General features: G+C 45.4%; 1 protein-coding gene across 1 annotated transcript in view; it reads left to right on the top strand.

Annotated features, from left to right (window-relative positions):
* Positions 1 to 20,134, top strand: part of TRHR (thyrotropin releasing hormone receptor) — a 48,049-nt gene extending 27,915 nt beyond the window's left edge. Inside the window, exon 2 of the mRNA XM_084851448.1 lies at positions 19,703 to 20,134. Coding sequence (XP_084707574.1) covers positions 19,703 to 20,134 — 432 coding nt within the window. The remainder of the gene's footprint in view (positions 1 to 19,702) is intronic.
* The last annotated feature ends 712 nt before the right edge of the window (positions 20,135 to 20,846 follow it).

Raw genomic sequence — 20,846 nt, 5'->3', positions numbered from 1 at the left:
ATTCCGCCACGGACTCCAGTGAGGCCGGATTCTTTAGAATCCGCCCCCCCCCCGAGTCCATGGCAGAACGGACTACCCCGCCGCCACCCCCCGAAATCCCCCCCGGAGTGGACCTACCTGGCTCCGGTGGTGGCAGCAGCTCCAGCGGCGGCTCCGGGTCGTCTTCCGGCCACTGCCGGGCTGCTGTGGCTGCTATTTGCATCCCTGCCAAGCTGTGATAGGCTACGTAAGTATCAACGTAGCCTATCATAGCAAAAGGCAGGGACAAGGGATGTCAGAGAATTCCGCCACGGACTCCAGTGAGGCCAGATTCTAAAGAATCTGCCCCCCTGGAATCCGTGGCAGAATGGTCTCCCCCCCCGCCACCCTGTGGAATCCCCTGGGATGGAGCGTACCTGGCAGCGACGGTGGCTCCAGCTGGTCTCTTGGCCTCTGCCAGGCTGCTGCGGCCGCAAATGGCGGCCATCATACCGGCCGCCATTTATGTCCTTGAAGTAAGTCGTGATAGGCTACGTAAGTATTACATAGCCTATCATGGGAAAAGGCAGGGGCACAAATAGCAGCCACTACACCATTTGCACCCCTGCTCTTTGCTGTAATAGGCTACATAGGTATTTACGTAGCCTATCACGGCAAAAGGCAGCCACGCAAATGGCGTAGCAGCCGCCATTTGCGTGGCTGCCTTTTGCCGTGATAGGCTACGTAAATACTTACATAGCCTTTCATGGCTTACTGCGAGGACGCAAATGGCGGCCGCTACGACGGCCACCATTTGCAGCTGCAGCAACCCGACAGTGCCTGGAACTCCAGCTGCAGCTGGCCCCAGCCAGCGGCTGTGCAGAACCGCCGCGGAGCGGATCCGGCCAGGGAGGATTCCGGGGGGAGGGATGGAGTGCCTCCCCCCCACCGCTGATGCACCAGAGCGGAGCCAGGTAGGGGTTTCGTACATCCCTAGCAGGGACGCAAATGGCGGCCGCTACATCATTTGTGCCCCTGTCTTTTGCCATGATAGGCTATGTAGATACCTTGCCATGGAGCGGAGTGGAGCTGGCTAGGGAGGATTCCGGGGGGGGAGGGACAGATAGCCTCCCCCCTCTCACAGACCCCAGCGCACCAGACAGGATCACCTCCCCCCTCCCATGGACCCCAGAGGACAGAGGTAAGTGGGGTTTCGTACACCCTTAATGAAGAGTCGGAAGCGACTGGACGAATAAATAACAAAAATAATTCTACATGCATAACCATACACTTATCACCAAAACAATAAAACAGAGCATAGCCCTCCCAAAGTTCTGTCTTTTTTTCAGCTTGAGTCCACAACAAGAATATAAATAAAACTTCTCTCTGAAACTTGATTTTTCTGCTGGCCAAAGAACAGTTTGTACTCAGTTCTCTCCAGCTCGTCAGCAATCTTCTCAAAAATTGGATCAGGATCCAGCAACACAGGAACAACTTGTTAAACAGCCCTTAATACAATATAAAATAACATAAACAAACAAGGAACACAAAGTGTTTGTAAACAAATATCATGATTCTTTAAAAAAAATTCAAAAGAAAGCCTCCCTGCTAACCTGTCTCAAAGGTTCAGGGTCTTAACAGGGAGGAGAAAACAAGCTTCTTCCACACTGTAGTTTTGGTAATTGCCTAAAATGCTGGCCACTCCTTATCTCACTCTTTTACTGAGCATGTACAGGGATATTCCTCAGAATTCTTAAAGAAAAATATACCAGTGGGTTACACAAAGAGGCTCCATGGATACGAAAGATGCCCCCTCATCTCATCTACATGTGAAATTGTTTATTAAAATGCTGGTTTGCAAACAAAACAAAGCAGGGAACAGCCATGATCTAAAGCAGGGGTGAGGAACCATTTCCAGCCTGAAATTGGCCCTAGGCTGGGATGTCAGTAGGGACTCCATGCCAGCAGTGGGTGGGGCCTCTGCCCAAAGTGGGTAGAGCCAGAGCTGTCATGTGCACCCACAGTCCCACACACATTTTCACACCAAGGGAGACATTTACACATGAAGACATTTACGCATGAAGACATTCACACACTCTCACACACACACCATTCATACGCGTAGATACACACACACACACACACACACACACACATCCCAGTTTCACCTCTTCTGCTGATCCATGTAGATCAGTGGGGGGGGGCATTTCCCCTGCCCAATGCTGCTGAGAGAGGGTCCCTTTCTGAGTGCTCAGCAAGGGAAAGGGCTTATGTCTGATCTGCAGCAGATCAGAAATAAGCCCTTTCCTCTGCCCCGGTTTTGTGAGAAGCTTTCTCATTCCTGGAGCAGGGAAAAGAGCTCAGATTCTAACGCAACACCCCCCCCCACCCCACCCCCCATGCACACAAGGAGCTGAAGCTGTGTAATGGGGGATTTTTCATCTTCAGAACAATATCCCAAGCTGCTTTAAAACTTGCAGGCATGGGAAAGGAGAAAGAGATCTCCTTAATTTGTTGTGGTGGAGTAGAACCAGGGCTCACAATATGTTTTGATTAGCCAGGGCACTGATGTCATCTGCCACCACCCCCACCCCAGAATTCCCTGCTCCCTCTGAGCTTAGCTGTGATCTTCACAGTATCGGGGGAGAAACTGAATTCTCCCAGCAACAATATATTGTTCCCTGTTGTAGTTCAAATTATTCTGGGGTGATTTGGTCTTGAATGGGAAATGAAGACCCGTTGCTGAGCCTGGGATGCACATATGTTATGCTTATGCTAAAGGATCTGCACTGCCTACTGGCTTGCTACTAGGGATGTACGAAAGTCACTTACCTTGCCCAAAATTTGATTTGCGGTGGGGGGGAGGCGCTCCATCCCTCCCCCCGAAATTCTGGCCGGGGGGAAGGCGCCCCATCCCTTCCGCTGCGAATCCTGGCTGGCCGGGAACGCAAAAGGTGGTGGCCGTAGCTGCCGCCGTTTGCGTCCCTGCAATCAGCCGTGATAGGCTACATAAATGTTTACGTAGCCTATCACGGCTGAGTAAAAAAACAAAACAAAAAAACCGCACATACGCAAATGGCGGCGCCCATGCGCGCCGCCATTTGTGTTCCTTATTTTGGCACGTGTAGTCTACGTAAACATTTACGTAGACTATGGCGAAAATAAGGGGAATGCAAATAGCGTAGACGTAAATGTTTATGTAGACTACACGTGCCAAAATAAGGAACACAAATGGCGGCGCCCATGGGCGCCGCCATTTGCATACGCGCGGTTTTTTGTTTTTGTTTTTTATTCAGCCGTGATAGGCTACGTAAGCATTTACGTAGCCTATCATGGTATTTTTTAAAAATCTAGCCGTGATAGGCTACATAAATGTTTATGTAGCCTATCACGTTTTTTGTTTTTTTTACTGGAAATGGTGGCAGCGGCAGCTGGTCGGAAGACCGGCCGCCGCCGCACCGCCGCCGCACCGCCGCCGGAGCCGCCGCTGCCAGGGACATTTGCACAAGGTAAGTCCTGTCCCGGGGGGGCGCGGGGGTGCAGACTGTTTCGCCACCAATTTTGGGGGGCCGAATGCTCTGGCATTTGGCCTTCCCGAGATTCGTGGCGAAATTCTCTGACATCTCTACTTGCTACTGAGCTAGGTTTAAGCTGTTGGTATTAGTATATAATGCCCTATACAAATCAGGACCAGGTTACCTTGAGGAACATCTCCCCCTATACAAACCTCCCAGGCCATTACGAACTTCAGTGGAGGTTCTGTTCCCTATGCCGTGGCCTACAGATTTCCATTTGGTAACTAGGGATGTCGGAGAAATCCTCCATGGACCCCAATGAGGCTGGATTCTATTGAATCCGCCCCCCTGAAGTCATTGGAGGATCGGATCTCTTACCTCTGCCACCCCGTGAAGTCCTCGCCGGCCGGATCTTGCCTGCTGCTCGCTCCGAAGCCCCAATGATACAGCCGCCATTGCCATATCGCTGGCTGGACTGACAGACTGCGGACGCAAATGGTATCCGCTATGCCATTTGCATCCCTGCTCTTTCACATGATAGGCTACACAAGTCTTTATGTAGCCTATTGCATGAAAAAACAGGGACGATAATGGCGTATTTGCATCCCTGTTCCTTCGCACGATAGGCTACATAAAGATTTATGTCAAAGAGCAGGGACGCAAATGGCATCTGCTAAGCTGGACACCATTTGCTTCCACAGTATGTCAGTCCAGCCAGCGATACAGCAATGGCGGCCGTATCGCTGGGGCTTTGGAGCCAGCCAGCGGCTCTGTGGAATCGCCACAGAGCAGATCTGGCCGGCGAAGATTCCAGGGGGAGGGATGGATTGCGGACCCCCCCTGAGGACCCCCCCCACCCGGAACAGCAAGTAAGTAATTCGTACATCCCTAGTAACAACATAGAAACCGGCCTTCTCTGCAGTGGCACCCTGTAGAATGACATCCCCTCTGAGGTAAGTCAGGCCTGAATGCTGGCATGTTTTAGGCGTTGGCTGAAAATGTATTTGGTTGCTTTGCATTTCTCCCAGCTGTGTGCCAGCCTCATAATACGTGTGTGTGTGTGTGTGTGTGTGTGTGAGTGTGTGTGTGTGGGGTCTTGTTTTTCTTTGTTTTTATTCTTTTGCAAACCACTTCAGGATTTGTTTCAACTGATAAGTAGTATAGAAATTAAGTAAGTAAGTAAGTAAGTAAGTAAGTAAGTAAGTAAGTAAGTAAGTAAATAGCTTTACAAAAGACCTGCACCTGGTGGAGATGAAAACTGCTAGAGCGGTTTTGTTGATATGGATAACATCTTCACACGGTGCATAGTTAAACTATGGAATTTGCTACCACAAGATGTAGTGATGTCTAACAACTTGGATGGCTTTAAAAGGGGGTTAAATACATTCCTGGAGGAGAAGTCTATCAATGACTACTAGGCATGATGGCCATGTGCGACCTCCAGTACCAGAGGAGGTACGGCTATTTTCTCCAGTTGCTGGGGAAAATGGGCAGGGGGTGCTGTTGTGCTCATGTCCTGCTTGTGGGTTCCTGGTCGACAGCTGGTTGGCCACTGTGTGAACAGAAGGCTGGACTAGGTGGACTGATCCAGCAGGGCTCTTCTTAACACAGAAGCCTGAATGTTTGGACTCCCTTTGTGGGTGTGACTAGGGTAATGTCAGGATGAGCACCTGTATTTCAAAATTGACATGTTACACTGCCTTAGGGTGCTGGCCTATGCATGGTTAGACAGAAAAAAGTCCTACATCTATGGGGATTGTCATGATGAATGCCTGTACTTCACAATTTAGGGCTTACACTTCCTTAGGGCACAATACTATGCATGTTAGGCAGAAAAAGCCCTACAACTCCCAGCACACCTCAGCCAGCTACTTTTTTTCTGTCTAAAAATGCATAGGATTGCATCCTTTGTTTAAGATGCAGCTTGCCATGTGGTCTGCATGAAAAACAGCAAGCTGTTTTTCAGAAAAAGGCCTTGCCACATGCACAGATCTTAAATGGCACTTCTCTCCGTGGTGGCCAATACCTTGACTTAGGCCTTGAAGCCCCGGTCAGTTATATGATGTGACAAAAGCTACCTTAATTTTCTGCTCCGGAAGAAACAAATAATGAAACAAACAAACACATCCTCAAAATTCAAGAATGGAGGAAACAAATCAGTTATTCAGCTGGGGTGTGACAGGAAATTGATTCTGGGTTGGGAAAACAGTGTTAACCTCAAAGGGCTTTTACGTCTAGAGTAGATGACTGCCAGAATCCTTCTCTCCACCATTAGTATCTGTGCGGACTGCAATCCTGGCTGCATATCACATATCATGTATACGTGCCGTTTGCCTCCTGTTGACTGTGCAGTCTGGAGAGAACACTGGTGTCCTTAAGCTCACCTGATTTGTCCACAACCATGTTTCTCTACAAAATGTAAGCAATTAAAAAAAAAAAAAGACTCTTCCATACCAGTAGAGGCTGGTGGCTCCTATTTCAGTGGGGCCTGAATCTGCTCTGCGTTTCAGTCAGAACCAGTCAGAACTCTAAAGGAAGCACCTTGGAGAGCTCCTTGAGAGTTCTGACTGGGTCTGACTGAAACCCAGAGTAGGTTCACTGCCCCGCTGAAATAGGAGCCATTAGGCCAGCCTCCACTGTTTGGTATGGAGGCCAAGGAAGTATTATTAATAAACAAGCAAGACGGGCAACAAAATCTTGCAATATGGAATGCTCCTGTTGAAATTTCCAGTGAGCCAGGCATACCCTCTTCCAGAATACTCCATTCCATTCCACTCTGCCTCAGTCTTCTGTTCTATCTCCAACCCCACCTCCCCACAAACACTCTGCATTCTGTGGCCCTGAGCGTTCTCTGTCGTCACTGGGCTGCTTTTGTGGGGGCAGAGAGTTTCCCCCATTAGAGTTTTTTCCCTTAAAGAGTTGTTTGTGCTTCTGGAAATGTTTGGGTTCCTTCAAGCACATTGGTACCTCCCTCATATTTCTCAGTGGCCCCCTTTTGGCTAACACTGTCATCAGCATTGGATTTCGCTATGAGAGGGAGCGGTTATATAGCATTATTAATGAACATGGTGCTTTGTAAAGTCACCCAAGCAAATAACTCAGGTCCTTGCCCTGAGGAGGTTACAAGAACATTCCCAGCAGAGCCCTTTTAACTGCATTCCCCTCTTGCTATAAGAGAGAGAGGGCTGAATGAAGAACACACAGGCTTTCCATTCCTGGTAATGATCTGTTGAATGCAGTGTGCTCATGCACCAAAGGGAGGCACAGGGTTCTTTTGAACCCTTTGCTGACCCCTCCACATGCATGGGTATGGATCATGTCCTACATTTAAAATGTGGGGAAGATAAGAGGGAGGGAAGGGATTACCTTCCCACAATACTAGAACTCAGGGACACCCAGTGAGATTGGTTGGCAGTAGATTCAGGACAGGCAAAATAAAGAATGCCGGATTAATTCAGGAAACTCAACAAAAGATTAATTTAAGATTAATTTACGATGTAATATTAACTTAATCTTTATCTTTTAATCTTAATCTTTTAATCTTAATCTTTTAATTCTAACCTTAATTTAAGATTAAATCAACACAAGATTAATGCAAGATTACTTTCCTGATCAATTTAGGAAACTCAACACAAGATTAATGTAAGATTAATTTAAGATTTAATTTTAACTTAATCTTAATCTTTTAATCTCACTTTTTAATCTTAATCTTAACTCAACACAAGATTAACACAATATTAATTTCTTGATCAATTTAGGAAACTCAACACAAGATTAATTTAAGATTAATTTAAATTTGAATCTTAAATTAACCTTAATCTTTTAACCTTAATCTTTTAACCTTAACCTTAATTTAAGATTAACTCAACACAAGAGTAACACAAGATTAATTTCCTAATTAACTTGGGAAATTCAACACAAGATGGCCATCACTAGCTTAGATAATTTCAAAAGGGTTTAGACAAAATTCATGGAGGATGGGTCCACCAGCAGCTATTAGCCATAATACCATAATAGAACCTTTGGGTTCATATGCAGTATTTCCCCGAATACCCGTTTGTTTGGTGGGGAGGGGTAGAATAGCAGGGGGTTGCCCCTGTGGAACGAGTTTGCTGCCCTAAATGGAGCTTTTTGAACTGATGCAGTAAAAAGGAAAGGAATGGAAATGAAAGGAAGAGATGCAGAAAGCCCTTAGAAGCAAAAAAAGGTTGCCCACCCCTGGTGTAAAGGCTATTTTTATTAGGCACCTCCCACAGCACCTATACACACAGCCTATGCTTCAAAGCCTCTGATGATCTTCTGATGAGTGCTGGGATGCTCATCCCCAAAAGGCTTTTAGCAAACCCTTCCTTTGGTGATTAATTGGAAAATGTCTCTAGAAGTGCAGTGCCAAACAGGAGCAGCATCCTTAAAACAGTGGAGCATTTGTTTAAAGCAGAGTGGTTTAATTAGTAAGAAGGGCTCAGACATTTTCTTAGTTGCCATAATTCAAAGGGAGTTGCAATTATAGCACTCAGCTAATTTGGAATATTGTGCATCTCAGGGTATTTTCATGTTTTAAAAGAACAGCACTTCTAGCACAAAGGTGGTCACTTTAAGGGAAGAAAAAACAGGGAAACAAAGGCACGCTCGCTCTCTTTGAAGTATCCTCCCTAAATTAAAAAAAATAAGAGCCTTCTTAATAAGGGCCTTTCAAACTGTTTTCCAGATGAAAAGATCCCCAGATGATTGAATTTTGGAGGGCTTTTAATGAGGGCAGGAACTTGTTCAGATGGAATCACCTTGCCAGTCCTGAAAGGGTATTAATGAATGGGAGTAAAAATGGGTGAGTTGAGTTCAAAACACACACACACACACACAGAGAGAGAGAGAGAGAGAGAGAGAAAGAGAAAGAGAAAGAGAGCATACAAAAGGAAGGGAAGAGATTATCTTTGTTAAGACTCGTCTGAGTAAGTAGGTATCCTCCAATATCCTGTAGATCCAAAAGAAACAGAAGGCACTGGGCACTTTTACAAAAAGCCTACTTGACTTTTCTCTCATCAAGTCAAATGCAGCCCTCGCTAGCCATGTATTATGGCCTGTCAGGTGCATGACAAGTTCTTTCTTTATTTGAATCCAAGTTAGGAAATGAAAAGTTATCAAGCCCCAGATATGGCTATTTGATTAACATAACATAGGAATATATTTTTTTATTAGCAGTAAGGCAACCAAATACAGGCTGTAGCCAAACATACACACTTCTGAGAATAAAATATATATAAAATAGGCCCTATTGTGTACAGAGAATAAGGGCACAATCCTATGGGGATAGCTGGCCTCTGAACTCGGAAGCGATAGACTATCCAATGCAGGGTGGGTGGAGTGCAGAGGGGATCTTTTCCTCTGTACTCCAGCCACCCTATATTTGTGGCTAGATGGACAATTTTGGCTGTCTAACCAGGGTGCCTCAGAGTGGAGGTGAGGAGGCTGGACGGCACATAGGAAGTGTCATACTGGTACTTCTGCAGTCCCCTCCCCTTCCTGCCCCCAGGAATGGCCCCCTTTAGCCTGCTTTGCACTGCTCTTCCAAGCATGGAGCCAGAGATGGACTGCACCTCCTACAAGGTGGTGGGGAGAGGAGTTGGATTTCTGGGAACCAAGCTTGGAGTGCCGGCTCGAAACTCAGTATATCCATAAACTGAAAAAACCTATGGCAATCTAGATGCTGTCTAGCAGCCATAGGATTGCACCCTAAAACATACAAAATCTTAAGTCTCAATGTAAACCAGATAAGCTTGTCTAAGCTGGGCAGCCTTCACTGCAAATTTAGCCGTATTAAACATTATAAACCTCTCCAGGCTGGACAGTAGGTATTTAATCTTATCCATATCGCTGAATGTAGGGATCTTTGCTACAAGGTTCTGCAGATATTTTTGCCTGGGTCCATCATACAATTTACAATATAACATATAGCGTATGGTGTCCTCTACCTGTTGGCAGCCACAAATGCATAGGTGCTGTTCTCTGGGGATTGTCTTGAACCTCCTTTCCCTCAAAATTGATTTCATTGTCTGACAGCACAAAGCTGTACATGCGTTGCGAAGAGAAGATGGTTTTAAGTCAGACAAGCACTTCTCTTCTCCAAGGCACCGCTTTAAACTGGGAAAGGTATTAGAAAAACTGGATGAGCTAATAGCATCCATATCCTTTGCTACAAACAAGTTTTGAAGCCACACTAAAATATTGCATTGGCTGGGCAGCAAAGGGGGCATCTAAATCAAGTCTATATTTCCTCAGTTGTTGTTGTTCAGTCATTCAGTCGTGACTGACTCTGACCCATGGACCATAGCACGCCAGGCCTTCCTGTCCTGCGCTCTCTCCCGGAGTGTGCTCAAGTTCATATTCATTGCATCGGTGATGCTATCTAGCCATCTCATCCTCTGTCGGCCCCTTCTCCTTTTGCCTTCAGTCTTTCCCAGCATCAGGGTCTTTTCCAGAGAGTTTTCTCTTTGCATTAGGTGGCCAAAATATTTGAGCTTCAGCTTCAGTATCTGTCCTTCCAATGAGCACTCAGGGTTGATTTCCTTTAGGATTGACTGATTTGACCTCCTTGCAGTCCAGGGGACTCGTAAGAGTCTTCTCCAGCACCACAGTTCGAAAGCATCAATTCTTCGGTGCTCAGCCTTCCTTATAGTCCAGCTCTCACAGCCATACATTACTACTGGGAAAACCATAGCTTTGATTAGATGGACCTTTGTCGGCAAGGTGATGTCTCTGCTTCTTACTATGCTGTCTAGGTTTGCCATAGCTTTCCTCCCAAGGAGCAAGCGTCTTTTAATTTCATGGCTACAGTCACCATCTGCGGTGATCTTGGAGCCCAAGAAAGTAAAATCTGTCACTGCTTCCATTTCTTCCCCTTCTATATGCCAGGAAGTGATGGGGCCAGATGCCATGATCTTTGTTTTTTAATGTTGAGTTTCAAACCAGCTTTTGCACTCTCCACTTTCACCCTCAACAAGAGGCTCTTTAGATCCTCTTCACTTTCTGCCATTAGGGTGGTATCATCTGCATATCGGAGGTTGTTGATAATTCTCCCAGCAATCTTAATTCCGACCTGTGATTCATCCAACCTGGCGTTTCTCATGATGTACTCTGCATATAAGTTAAATAAGCAGGGCGACAATATGCAGCCTTGTCATACTCCTTTCCCAATTTTGAACCACTCGGTTGTTCCATGTCTGGTTCTTACTGTTGCTTCTTGACCCTCGTACAGGTTTCTCAGGAGACAGATAAGGTGGTCTGGTACTCCCATCACTTTAAGGATTTGCCACAGTTTGTTGTGATCCACACAATCAAAGGCTTTAGCGTAGTCAATGAAGCAGAAATAGACGTTTTTCTGGAATTCTCTTGCTTTCTCCATGATCCAGCGAACGTTGGCGATTTGATCTCTAGTTCCTCTGCCTCTTCGAAACCCAGCTTGTACTTCCGGTAGTTCTCGGTTCGCATACTGCTGAAGCCTAGCTTGTAGGATTTTGAGCATCACCTTGCTGGCATGTGAAATGAGCGCAATTGTGCGGTAGTTTGAACACTCTTTGGTGTTGCCCTTCTTTGGAATTGGAATGTAAACTGACCTTTTCCAGGCTTGTGGCCACTGTTGAGTGTTCCAGATTTGTTGGCATATTGAATGCAGCACTTTAACAGCATCATCTTTTAGGATTTTAAATAGCTCAGCTGGAATACTGTCATCTCCACTAGCTTTGTTGTTACTAATGCTTCCTAAGGCCCGCTTGACTTCACTCTCTAGGATGTCCGGCTCAAGATCGGTGACCGCACTATCATGGCTATCAGGGACATTTAGACCTTTCCTGTATAGTTCTTCTGTGTATTCTTTCCACCTCTTCTTAATCTCATCTGCTTCTGTTAGCTCCCTGCCTTCTTTGTCCTTTATCATGCCTGTCTGTGCACAAAACGTTCCCTTGAGATCTCCAATTTTCTTGAAGAGTTCTCTAGTCTTTCCCATTCTGTTGTTTTCCTCGATTTCTTTGCATTGTTCATTTAAGAAGGCCTTCTTGTCTCTCCTTGCTATTCTCTGGAACTCTGCATTCAGTTGGGTATATCTTCCCCTTTCTCCCTTGCTTTTCGCTTCCCTTCTTTCTTCAGCCACTTGTAAAGCCTCATCAGACAGCCACTTGGCTTTCTTGCATTTCTTTTTCTTTGGGATGGATTTAGTTGCTGCCTCCTGAACAATGTTACGGACCTCTGTCCATAGTTCCTCAGGCACTCTGTCTATCAAGTCTAATCCCTGAAATCTATTCCTCACCTCCACTGTATATTCATAAGGGATATGATTTAGGTCATACCTGAATGGTTCAATGGTTTTCCCTACGTTCTTCAATTTAAGCCGAAATTTTGCACAAGAAGCTCATGATCTGAGCCACAGTCAGCTCCAGGTCTTGTTTTTACTGACTGTATAGAGCTTCTCCATCTTTGGCTGCAAAGGACATAATCAAAGTAATTTGCTATTAGCTAATCAGTTACTCTGAGAAGGTATGTGTAACTGCTCTGTTATACAGTCTTTGACCAATTCATTTGCAGTGTTTTTTAGTTTTAAAAAATAATAAAGAATGGCCCTCAAGATAAAATACAATATCGGCATTACACCATCTTCAGCCCACAAATATGCTGCTGGCATTCCTGGCAGAAGACCCAGCAGCATGCAGATAAATCTATTCTGTACTGCTTTGAGCGAATTTGGCTCCAGAATGCCCCAAATTTCCACCCCAAATATCATCTGAAGGATAGCTTTGTTAGCAAAAACTCTTAAAGCCAGCTTCACAATACCCTTCACTCTAGCAACTGACTATGTTGAGCATGGGACTCTGAGTCTGGTAGCTTGCCAGTGGCTATTCCGCAGGCCATTGCAAACAAAACAGATTCCCAGATAGTTAAATCTGTTAGACTGTTCCAAGGGATGGCCATCTAGGACCCATTTATGTTTAACTGCACGGTTGCCAAACACGATACCTTGGGCCATTGCATAATTCACACTCAGCTGTTCTAGTGCATACTTTCCCAAACACTTTCAGCAATCTCCTCATACCAATTTGGGTCTGAGATGAAAGGACCATATCATCTGCATATAGCAGTATATTCAGCTTCCTTGAGCCAACAGCTACTGGAAAATAAGAACTGTTGGCTAGCTGATCGATTATGTCATTCACATACATGTTAAGCAGAAAAGGAGCTAGTAAACAGCCTTGCCTTTGGTTGAGTCAATTTCCTCTGTCAGCTGACACTCCTACCCTACTCTGACTTGGAGCTTAGTGCCTGTGTGCAAGTTCTTAATTAAAATCAGCAGATGTCTATCCATCCCAAGTCTCCATAGTTTGCTCCAAAGGATCTCCCTGTTTATTCTGTAAAATGCTGAGGTAAGGTCAACAAAAGCAGCATATAGGTATTTCTTAGGGCCACCTGCATACTTTCCTCTCAGATGGTTAAGAACAAAACACTGATCTATAGTTGAATTCCCATGTTGGAAGCCTGCTTATTCAACCCCGATGATATTATTATCTGCCCAAATTTCAGCTTTGTCCAGTAGATAACGTGCGTACAATTTGGAGCAACATCCAATAGATGAATTGGGCGATAATTGGCTGGGAGGGATTTGTCCCCATTCTTAAAGACTGGGACCACAATGCTCTTTCCCAGCCACCAGTGGAGTTAACATATGTGAAGAGTTTTGCTAGCCTAGCAAAAGTAGCCTAGAAAAGTCTAAGGACAACTAGCGTAAAGGAACTTGCATTTGGCAGGCGTTTTGTATCACTCAGCTCTGTTTTGTAAATATCTTTAGCTGTAATTTGTTTGCTTTAAATCTACTAGTAAACTGTTGTGGTTAAACCCGGTGTTTAGAGTGTTAGTCACTCCATGTCTACAGGCTAAACCCCACATTACTGGGAAGGGGAAGTGTAAAAGAAGAAAGGTGGGATTCTTAAGGAGGCAAGAGAACCTTAGGGTGCAATCCTATGGCCACCAGACAGCAGCTAGATGGCTGTAGGATTTTTCATTTTCTGGGAACTGACCTTAGAGCCAGCACTCTGAGGTTGGTTCCCAGAAAACTGCCTCCCTGCGCCCTCCCCCCCACCTCATAGGTAGCACTGTTCATCCCCAGCTCTGTGCTCATAAGAGCAACATGGAGCAGGGGAAAAGGGGGTGTTCCTGGGGGCAGGGAAGGGATGGCGGAAGCGCCAGTATGATGCTTCCTATGCACCATCCGGCCTCCCCCCTGCCCCCCGGTTCAAGGCACCCCAGCTAGACAGCCAAAAGTGGCCATCTGGCTGCTAATACAGGGCGGCCAGAGTGCAGAGGAGAAGATCTCCTCTGCGCTCCACCCATCCTGCATTGGATAGTCAGTTGTTTCTGAGTTTGCAGGTGTCAGACTATCCCCATACGATTGTGCCCTTAAGGTGTTGCTCAGGGAGTCCAGGTTATAAGGGGAACCCTGACACCTCTATAGCCACCATTTATCTTCATAAGTGACCCCCTCCCCCAACCCTGCCAGACTGAAACGTTTCAGATTTTCTCCAGCTCCACGATAATGTATTTTCCCCTCCCTTTTCCCCTGCCGTGGTGAAAAAAAGAAGAAGAATCAAACATTTTGGCTCAGCTCTAGCAAGTACTGATCAGACAGTGGAGGAAGGCCAAGCTCCTAGTATTTATGCTAAACCTGGCCAATCCAGAGGCTTCATATGGCTGCCAATCATGATTGTACACCTCCATTAACTTCTGCTCCTGAAGACCCTGCCAATGTCAAGGATATGCATGGTCAGGCACCTGCCAAGGGCCCACATCCCAAGAGGGGCCCACTGACAAGAGTTTCCTGGACTTGCTCATCCTCATCTTCACCATTGCAGTCCAATTGTTCACCTGCCTCTGGCTCTGGACCAGACAACAGTAGTAGTGAGAATCCATGGAATCCATAGAAAAGTACACTTCTCCAACCATCAGCTTTAAAGAGTCATTAACTTTAGTTGGTTTTCTCTAGGCTGTAGAGCCCACTACAGTAAGTACTTTGGGGCAACAGTCTTTGCCCCGACCTCAGTAGACTATGGAGCAGGTCTGTTCTCAATTCTTTTTTGCATTTCCCTATCTTTATACCATGTAATAGTTCCATCTCAAAATCCCATTTGCTATGGCATTAGTGGCTAGCCATTCGCTCCTGATAGGATGAAGCACTCTTAATTTAGTGCAGAAGGAACGTTGAGTTCAAGCTTCTAACTGCATCAGATTAAAATGATTTCGCTTATTCTCCAGACTGTTCTTCAGTAGAGGATGTGCTACAATCACAAAGACACTTAAATCGCTTAAATGATTGGTTAGTATCATATGACTGCTCAAGTCTCTGACGAAGAGCTTTTAGCCTACAAGGAGGTCTTGTACAGGCAGTTATATGCCTTGCCTTTTCTTTGAAGGTCTGAGTCACTGCAACATGTTCACTAGTCGACCCAGGTTGGGTATTGATGGTAATAAAACAACTCTGATGATTCAAAAGCAGCAGAACACTTTTCATGTTTTTATTATGTGCTATAGAGATAGGAGTAGTAGGAGTTGTAGAAGCAGCAGCTGCATTGACCTGCCAAAGTATCAAAGTATGAAGAGAGACTCATTCAGATCTCTAACAATCAACATTTTGAGGCTGGCTGGGAGAAAATGTCTGTGGGGACGGGAGACCCATGCAATCATTCCAACCTTGAATTGCTTAAAGGCACAATCCTATGCATGTTTAGATGGGGAAAAAAGTCCTAGAACTCCCAGCATTCCCCCGCCAGCATGGCATGGCTGGCTGGGGAATGCGGGGAATTGTAGGACTTTTTTCCATGTATACATGCATAGGATTGTGCCCTAAGGCACAATCCCATGCATGTTTGGATAGAAAAACTTCCTACAAGTTTCTGTAGGACATTTTTCTGTCTAAACATGCATAGGATCCACCTTTAATGTCCAAATGCTCCTCTATTTCCGTGTGAACTAGATAGCTTTAGCCAAAAGGCATTGGGTGGGTGGGGGAGAATTGCATTAAACATTATGCTAGAAAAGCATAAATAAATTGGTGTCATCCCTGTCTCCATTTTGTGATTGAGGATTGTGATGAAACGGCTTCCAGCCTTTCTTTTGAATGTTTCACAAAGCTTTTAAAAAAGGTAAATGAACTTTCCACCCCACTGCACCCCAGCTTATTTTAGAACCAGCTTTTTTTTTTTTAGCTTTCCTGGGAAATCTTGAAAAAAAATCTTGAGGTTTGAGGGGGCTTTTCCACACGCTCCTTCCCTATCAATGCCCCCTTCTTTGTTTTCCAAGCAAAAAGACTCCTTATCCTTCAAAAGATGGAGGAGGGTAACCAGTGCCAAAGAGGGCACAATACAGCAGGAGAGACTTTGTTTGGCTTCCCATAACCAAAATAAAGATCCTGGTGACTTCCTGCTGGGAGGCATAGGATTTATTGTTTCCTATGCCTTTCAGCTCAATCTGGAAGGCAGAGAAATCTCCAGAATCCAAGTTTGCTGTTCATAATTTCCTCCCAGGGAGACTGGGAGTCGTAATTTGCCCTGCCTCCTGATTACGGTACACATAATCTGGTTGATGACAGTACATGGAGGACTTCTCCACATGGGGCTTTTATCCTGCGACTGAGTCTGGTTGCCGATGAAAGTTTGTGGGTCCTTTACATGACATCGTCAACCTCCAGCGCCTCTCCTGTGGTTTCTGACCATTTGCATGGCTTAATTTGAAATGGAAATAATGAACAAATGAAAAGGTTTGAATCGGTTTGAATTTGTATGTGTAGGGGAAGTGGTGCTATAACAACAGTGCCATCTAGTGGCTGTATAAGGAAACATATAGAACTCTCAGATAAAGGGAAAAAAGAGGGGGAAAGGAAGTGCATGTAAAGGGATGATCTTAATCCCACAAAAAAATCCAGAAGCAGAAGCCCTAGTTAAATGGCAGGATAAAAAGCCTCTGTATGGAGAAGCCCGTAATCTAGCAGATGATTAGTAATTTCCTCTGCCTACTGATTATGGTGCACATAAGCTAGTTGATGATGGTGGGTGGGGCTTTAAAAGCTGACTTAACAGAGAGTTGCCAATCCACACATATTTTGATATGTATGGGGCTTCCTCTTCCAAAGTTTTATGTCCATTTATGAAAACTAGAGTTGAGGGCAAAATTTGTTCAGTTACCTATTTATTGTGGTGTGACCTTACATCTTCAAGAATTCATCACATACATGGTAGATCAGAAAGCTGGTAGGGGTGTGTGTGTGCGTGCACGTGAGAGAAAGATTAATATTATAAAGGTTGAATCTGTTCATACTACATGAATGCTACTTTATATCATTAGACTGTGCTTGATTTATGGAAACTAAGAGGCAAAAGGCATTGTTATTCATGTTTTCTAACATTAATTTCTAAACCATGTACTACACAGAGAGAAAGAGCTGCCCACTCAGTTTTATCAGATGACTTTAGGTTGGGTAGCTTTAGGATTGTAGCCCTAATGGTACATTTTTGGGGTGATATTCCCATAATTCCACTAATGAGAAGTGGAGATGAAGAGATATGACAGTGACTTACAAGCCCCCATTTTATGCTTTAGGGCAGAGTTGGGCAACTTGTGTTGCTCCAGATGTTATGGTCTAATTCCCACCAGCCCTAGCCAGCATAGCCAATGGTAAGGGATCATGGGAGTTGTAGGCCAAAACATCTGGAGGACCACAAGTTGCTCACCCCTGCTTTAAGGCTACTTGCACATCCTCCTGCAAGTCCCAGAGGCATCTGTAATTTGTAATTTAGAAAGAGAGATATTGTTCATTCACTGGAGACACAGAGGTGGGAAGCAGTTTTGGACTTGCTGATCTGCTGATTTTAACTCATTCACCTGAAGATCTGCGTTAGGGTGGCCACCTATGGATCATCACAAAAGAATTTTACCAGAGAAGATGACAGTGATTGCATAACATTTGCAATTGCTCATTTATATGTACAGATACAAATTTAGAAATACTTACAATGTAAATAGAAATACAGTCCATCTCACCATAGAGTGGAAGACTGTGATCAGAAGACCTGTGTGCCTACCTATTCAGCCTGCTGTCCAGGTGCTAATTGTTGATGAGTAACAGTTCTTATGGTTCTTTATGATTAAACTGAAATTGGGACAGGTCAGCCTTACAGACAGAGGATTCCATCAAATACTGGACAGTTCTCTGGCAGCCTTTCAAACAGAGGACTGTCCTCTGTAAAAGAGGACACCTTCCACCCTAAAATTGTGTGTACAGCTTTATTTATTATACGCATTATTATATCCTGCCCTTCAGTCAAAATTCCCATGTCATCGTACAAACCTTCATAACTCTCTGTGGAATTGAGAAGGCAGGAAGAAAGAAGGCAAGACTAAAGAATCACAGGAATGCAGTGTTGAAATCCTTCTAGTAATATGCTTTTCACTAGATCTAGGGAACCTATGGCCCTACAGATGTTGGAGTCCAACTTGCACCAGCTACACTCATCCCTAGGGATGTCAGAGAATTCCGCCACAGACTCCAGTGAGGCCGGATTCTAAAGAATCTGGAATCCTTGGCGGAACGGCCTCCCCGCCCCCCGCCCCCCCGCGGAATCCCACTGGGACGGAGCTTACCTGGTGGCGGAGGTGGTGGTGGCTCCGGCGGCGGCTCCGGCTGGTTTCCTGGCCGGCCGCTGTCAGGCTGCTGCGGCCGCAAATGGCGGCCATCATAGCAGCCACCATTTGCGTGCTTGCAGTCAGCCATGATAGGCTACATAATATGTATTTATGAAGCCTATCACGGTAAAGGCAGCCACGCAAATGGCGGCCGCTATGATGGCCGCCATTTGCGGCCGCAGCAGCCCGGCTGTGGCCAGAACGCCGGCTGCAGCTGGCCCCGGCTGGCAGCTCCATGGAGCAGCCGTGGAGCAGAGCCGGTCCAGGGAGGATTCTGGGGGGAGAGACAGAGTGCCTCCCCCCCACCGCCGATGCCCCGGAATGGACAGGTAGGTAGGATTCGTACATCCCTATTCATCCCTACCCAAGAATATTAAGTATGAAACTTATTACTGTCCTGCTCCCCCACCCCACAGACACACTTTTGTTGCTTATGGGGCATTGTGTTAAACCTGGGTCCAGGTCCATCCAGGACCCACACTAAACAGATTTGATGGTACCACTATGACTCATGTCCACTTGTGTGAAAGAATGATATAGAATCATAGAATCATAGAATCATAGAATCATAGAACAGTAGGGTTGGAAGCAGCCACCTGCTCAATGCAGGAATCCAGGTCAGAGCATCCCTGACAGATGGCTGTCCAGCCTCGCCTTGAACGCCTCCAGTGTGGGAGAGCCCACCACCTCCCTAGGTCACTGGTTCCATTGTCGTATTGCTCTAACAGTCAGGAAGTTTTTCCTGATGTTCAGCCGGAATCTGGCTTCCTGACTTGAGCCCATGATTCCGTGTCCTGCACTCTGGGATGAGCGAGAAGAGATGCTGGCCTTCCTCTCTGTGACAACCTTTCAAGTACTTGAAGAGCTCTATCATATCTCCCCTCAGTCTTTTCTTCTCAAGGCTAAACATGCCCAGTATAGTTTATTGATGGCAAATGGCTGCTGATAATAAAAACAAAGAAAATCTTACATACACCCCTCAGCTGGTAGATCTCAGTCACTTCAATTGGTGTTACATTGGTTCCCTGGATACAGAGTGTGTCATCCCAAGGGCCTCAGGTCTCTGGGCAGGTGGTGCACCTTCCGTCTCTCAGATGAGAACAGGTAAAGGGCCAATCTGCCCAGGATTTTATAGGGCTTGTCTCACTGAGTTAAAGACTGTCACAACACACACATACCCCTCCCTCCCTTCACCAAAGAGGAGAAAGGGGGGCCTTTCTTTTTTGGCAGGACAGTTTCTCACAGCAAAGAATGGAACATTCTTATCAAAGAAAGTACAAAATGGTGCAAGAAAACTACTGTGTGTTATCTAGCTTTTGTTAGTAGCAAAAAGCACTGATCTTCACTGTACAGCTATAAAAACCAACTCTAACTTCATAATAGTTTCCAACTGCTCTACCAAATAAGTATACATACGCTACTAGACACTGCATGTGACTCTGTGTAAGTTCACACCTGACTCTTCAGCATTCTTCTGAAGCCAAATCGAATACAGTTATACCTTTTATTTCCTGTAGGTTACCAAGATGTTGGCTGTGGTTGTAGTCCTGTTTGCATTGTTGTGGATGCCTTACAGGACCCTGGTGGTCATCAACTCTTTCCTGTCCAACCCTTTTGAAGAAAACTGGTTCCTGCTGTTCTGCAGGATCTGCATTTACCTAAATAGTGCCATCAACCCTGTGATTTACAACCTCATGTCCCAAAAATTCAGAGCAGCCTTCAGAAAACTCTGCAAATGCCAGCAGAAACAGTCAGAGAAGCCTGTCAACTACAGCGTGGCCCTCAACTACAGTGTCATCAAGGAGTCTGATCATTTCAACACTGAGCTGGAGGACATTACTGTCACTGAGGCTTACCTGTCATCCACAAAGGTGTCTTTTGGTGATACCTGTGTGTCCTCTGAGGTAAAGTACCAGAATAAAAGTTTCTATCTGTGTATTTCATCCTAAGCTCCATGAAGTAGGTAGATGGTAAAATGAGACAATTTTACATTCTGGGTATTATGGTGGGTGGATGGGTGGGCCCTTTAGGTAGTGATGTATATTATTTTATTTACCTCAAAATTTAGTAAGCTAGCCCTACTGCATGTGGGGGCCCATCCTGATCATTCTGCTAAATGGGGCCCTGGACCTCTACCCCAAAGTCCTACTCTGATAGCACTGCTAAAAGACATGTATCTACTGTGGAGGCTCGTGGCTCTGATGTTAGTGGGATTGTGAATCAGCTCTGGGTTTCAGTCAGACTTTTTTTTAAAATTAAATTTATTAATCACCCATCTGGCTGGTCACCCAGCCACTCTGGGCAAAGTACAATAATAGAAACAGTTTAAAACAATAAAATTCTACATTAGAAACACCATATTTCTAAAAATACCCTAACCCACCCCGAATGCCTGTCTGAATAACCACGTTTTTAATGCATGGCAGAAGCTCATCTCCAAAATGGGTTCAGTACCTTGGATAGCTCCTTTAGAGTTCTGACTGAAACCCAGAGCAGATTCACCATCCCACTGACATCGGAGCCACCAGCCTCCACTTTGTGACTATGGAAGGTCATGGATAGAAGTAGGGTTGACAACCAGGGGAAAAAAATAGCCTAGCCTACTCTCATAGCTTTAACAGCAGCTTGATCTGCAGAAGTATTTCTTACATTTATAACCCA

The sequence above is a fragment of the Heloderma suspectum genome, chromosome 4 (genome assembly GCF_057233095.1).
Source record: "Heloderma suspectum isolate Gila_16-S chromosome 4, 16-S_ref, whole genome shotgun sequence".
In the NCBI taxonomy this organism is placed as follows: domain Eukaryota; kingdom Metazoa; phylum Chordata; class Lepidosauria; order Squamata; family Helodermatidae; genus Heloderma; species Heloderma suspectum.
Note: the sequence above shows the minus strand (reverse complement) of the source record. Positions and strands in the feature narration are given on the sequence as shown.